Source organism: Notolabrus celidotus, chromosome 9 (assembly GCF_009762535.1).
Source record: "Notolabrus celidotus isolate fNotCel1 chromosome 9, fNotCel1.pri, whole genome shotgun sequence".
Classification (NCBI taxonomy): domain Eukaryota; kingdom Metazoa; phylum Chordata; class Actinopteri; order Labriformes; family Labridae; genus Notolabrus; species Notolabrus celidotus.
The window spans coordinates 11517079-11520188 of NC_048280.1; the positions used below are offsets into that span (position 1 = coordinate 11517079).

At 44.1% G+C, this 3110-nt stretch overlaps 1 protein-coding gene across 1 annotated transcript; it reads left to right on the plus strand.

Moving 5' to 3' along the window:
• cldn5a (claudin 5a) lies at positions 1–1871 on the plus strand. Its single transcript, XM_034691103.1, has one exon. The coding sequence runs from the start codon at positions 332–334 to the stop codon at positions 977–979; it is 648 nt and encodes a 215-aa protein (XP_034546994.1). The 5' UTR covers positions 1–331; the 3' UTR covers positions 980–1871.
• The last annotated feature ends 1239 nt before the right edge of the window (positions 1872–3110 follow it).

Consider the following 3110-nt stretch of genomic DNA (forward strand, 5'->3'; position numbering starts at 1 on the left):
CTTTTCATTGGTCCCGTGAGGATGCGGTGAACGATGATTGGATGAAAGTTTCTCTTCGAGTCCTTACACCCCCACCCCGCAGATATTCGTGGTCCGGTGCTACTGTGATTCCAGTTGTTTTCACATCTCCACTCAAACAAAGAGACTCAGAGCTACTGTCTCTTTCATCTCAGAGTAAATGTGGTGAGTGATGCGCAACTAACGATCGACGCTCCTGTACAGCAAGGAGAATAGAAGAAAGAAGGGCAGAAATACACCTTGCTCTCTAGAGGAGAAATAAGGGGAGACTTTCAGAAACTTCAGGCGGACTTGATTAAGGTAAAGAACGAAAATGGTGTCGGCCGGACTGGAGATCCTGGGACTATCGCTGTGCGTAATTGGCTCGCTCCTGGTGATGGTTTCATGTGGGCTGCCCATGTGGAAGGTGACGGCTTTCATCGAAGCCAACATCGTGGTGGCTCAAACGATCTGGGACGGCTTGTGGATGTCGTGTGTGGTGCAAAGCACGGGCCAGATGCAGTGCAAGGTGCACGACTCTGTCCTTGCCCTAAGCCACGACCTGCAGGCGGCCAGAGCGCTCACTATCATCTCCTCTGTGATGGGCGTGCTGGGGCTCATGGTTGTCATCGCGGGCGCGCAGTGCACCAACTGTATCCGAGCCGAGTACGTCAAAGCCCGGGTTGTGAACGCCGGAGGGGCCGTCTTCATCATAAGCGGTGTGTTTGTGCTTGTGCCTCTCTGCTGGATGGCCAACAACATCATATCGGACTTCTACAACCCGCAGGTGCCCGCATCCAAGAAGAGGGAGATTGGCGCTGCACTCTACATCGGCTGGGCAGCCTCTGCGCTGCTGCTGATCGGAGGAGCGCTGTTGTGCTGCTCCTGTCCTTCCAGCGGGAACTCTGGATACTCGGTAAAGTACGCACCGACCAAGAGAACCACGCCGAACGGGGACTATGACAAGAGGAATTATGTGTAGTTATTTGGCCAGCAGCAGGCGGTGCGTAAAAGTGTTCTGCAGCTTTTGAAAAACTGTTTTGTTGACGGACGTTATCTTTTGCACCTGCTGTTTTTGTTTTTTAGAGATGTGAACTTTGGAAATCAATGGAAGCACCTCTGCTGTTTTAACACTGGCCCTCACTTCAACACGCTCGGACCACAAATTCACAAATCCCTTTTTTCTACAGGAGATTAAAAATAAGACTATAAACTACAAGAGGTAGCTCATGACAAAAAGGAGTATCTTTGTTAGGTACCTGCTTTTGTAAGTCTTCCAAATTATCATTAGCATTTTGAATTGTTTACTGTTGTAACTGCGAAGTTTTTCTTTTCTAGAGGAACTCTTGCCATCGAATATACACACTGTTCTTTTGCCTTGATGTGCATTGTCAGCACAGGCATGCACAGTATCCGAGAATGATTGCACTCCCACAAAGAACCATTTCCTTTAAGGGAACTACGCCGACATGTTGAGGACTCCAACAATGTCAAATAGCAATAAAGAACGGAGAAGAAGAAAAGTGTAGACATATGAAAGACCTAATAAATCCCGGACAGGCTTTTGTGTTTGTTCCCAGGTCAATGTCGGAGACTTTTTGAAGTTTGCAGTCTAATTCCGGATCTGCAGAGCGAGCAGGAATCCTGGATCAACAGGTCCCACTATGAAAAGTTACAGTCCGTTATTCGACTGCACTGATCACCTGCGACGTTTTGCATCACTGTCACAGCAGGACATTTTTTTTTTTCCAAAACGTTTTAGGAATAAACTTTCTTCTCCGTTGGTTTGTTAATGTAATGTTTCATTATTCGTGTATATGAAGATGCAATATTGTTTCGTTTTATTAAAATTAAACTGAGTATATTGTCTAAAATCTTTAGTAAAAGTGTTTTCTTATACAAAACATCTGATGGATTGTGATGGCCAGGATTGCCCTTCACGGCTGTGCGTAATGCATGCCGTTCCCACCATGAATCCACAAACCCCCACGGCGGGAGAAAGTATTTTGGTTGGCCATAGAAATCCAGATGACAATACCCATTCAGATAGAGTGGGGCTCTGCTGTTCAACTTACAAAACTGCACAACCCCCACCACCCCCACCCTTTTCAGACCACCCCACCCCTCCCCGTCCACAGTCAATGAAAGGCGTCCAAATTGGAGCTATGGAGAAGTTGCTAGAATCGTCTTCCCGCAAGTCACTCTATTCATTAGTCGTCACAGCCTCATCCTCCCTCCATCAGGACGGTGCTAAGATAGATGGGCTTCAGGACAAAAGATTACACACCATCACTTTAAAGCAATTAGTTTTTCCACTGCTGCTTCATGGGCACCACATTTAGCACACATTGGCCTCTAAAATGTTGTTTTAAAGAAACAGGATTTTTAAACTTGTGACACAATAACAAAAGATATTTCAGTCCATAAGTAACAGTCCTCTGATTTCAAACTGTGACTGGATTAAGACAGCTTATCCATTCTTGTTTTGCTGGTCCCTTAAGAATCTTAGCCGGTCATATGGCCTCTTAAAAGTTGAAAATATGGCCACGCAGAAAGTCTGCATACAGTCAGGAGGGTGTTGGTTACTACAAATCCCCCAAAATGATGAATTTATTTTTGCCTTAGTGTGTTATGGCAAATGCAGTGTATATCATAATTTGACTGTGTAACAAAATATAGCTATTATAAGAAAACAATCTAAACTCAAGGTTCAACTTGGACTCATTTTCAAGCTTTCAGCTATTTTGATTGTCTACATCAGTGGAAAGAGTTTGCTTGGTCATCATGGATCTGCTGACAAGCAAGACCAATAACTAGTAAGATTTTGTCAAAGCAAAAAAAGTCTTATCTGTTTTGGCTCAAACAGTTAGATTTCAGAGTTCTTTCTCAGCCTTGGAAACAGAAATTTGTCAAAGTAGCCTCAACTCTGTGTCTAGTTACAAGCTTATTTTACATTTTAAAAGAGCAAACTCCATGAAGCACTAAGTGTTGCTGGAGTTGGTATTGTTTCTAAATGATATCATCATTTCACACCTTAAGTTCCTGTTTTGGTAGGATAAGACAGACCTTTATTTCAGTAGGCTTAAAGTGAAACATGAGTTTATCTCTTGAGA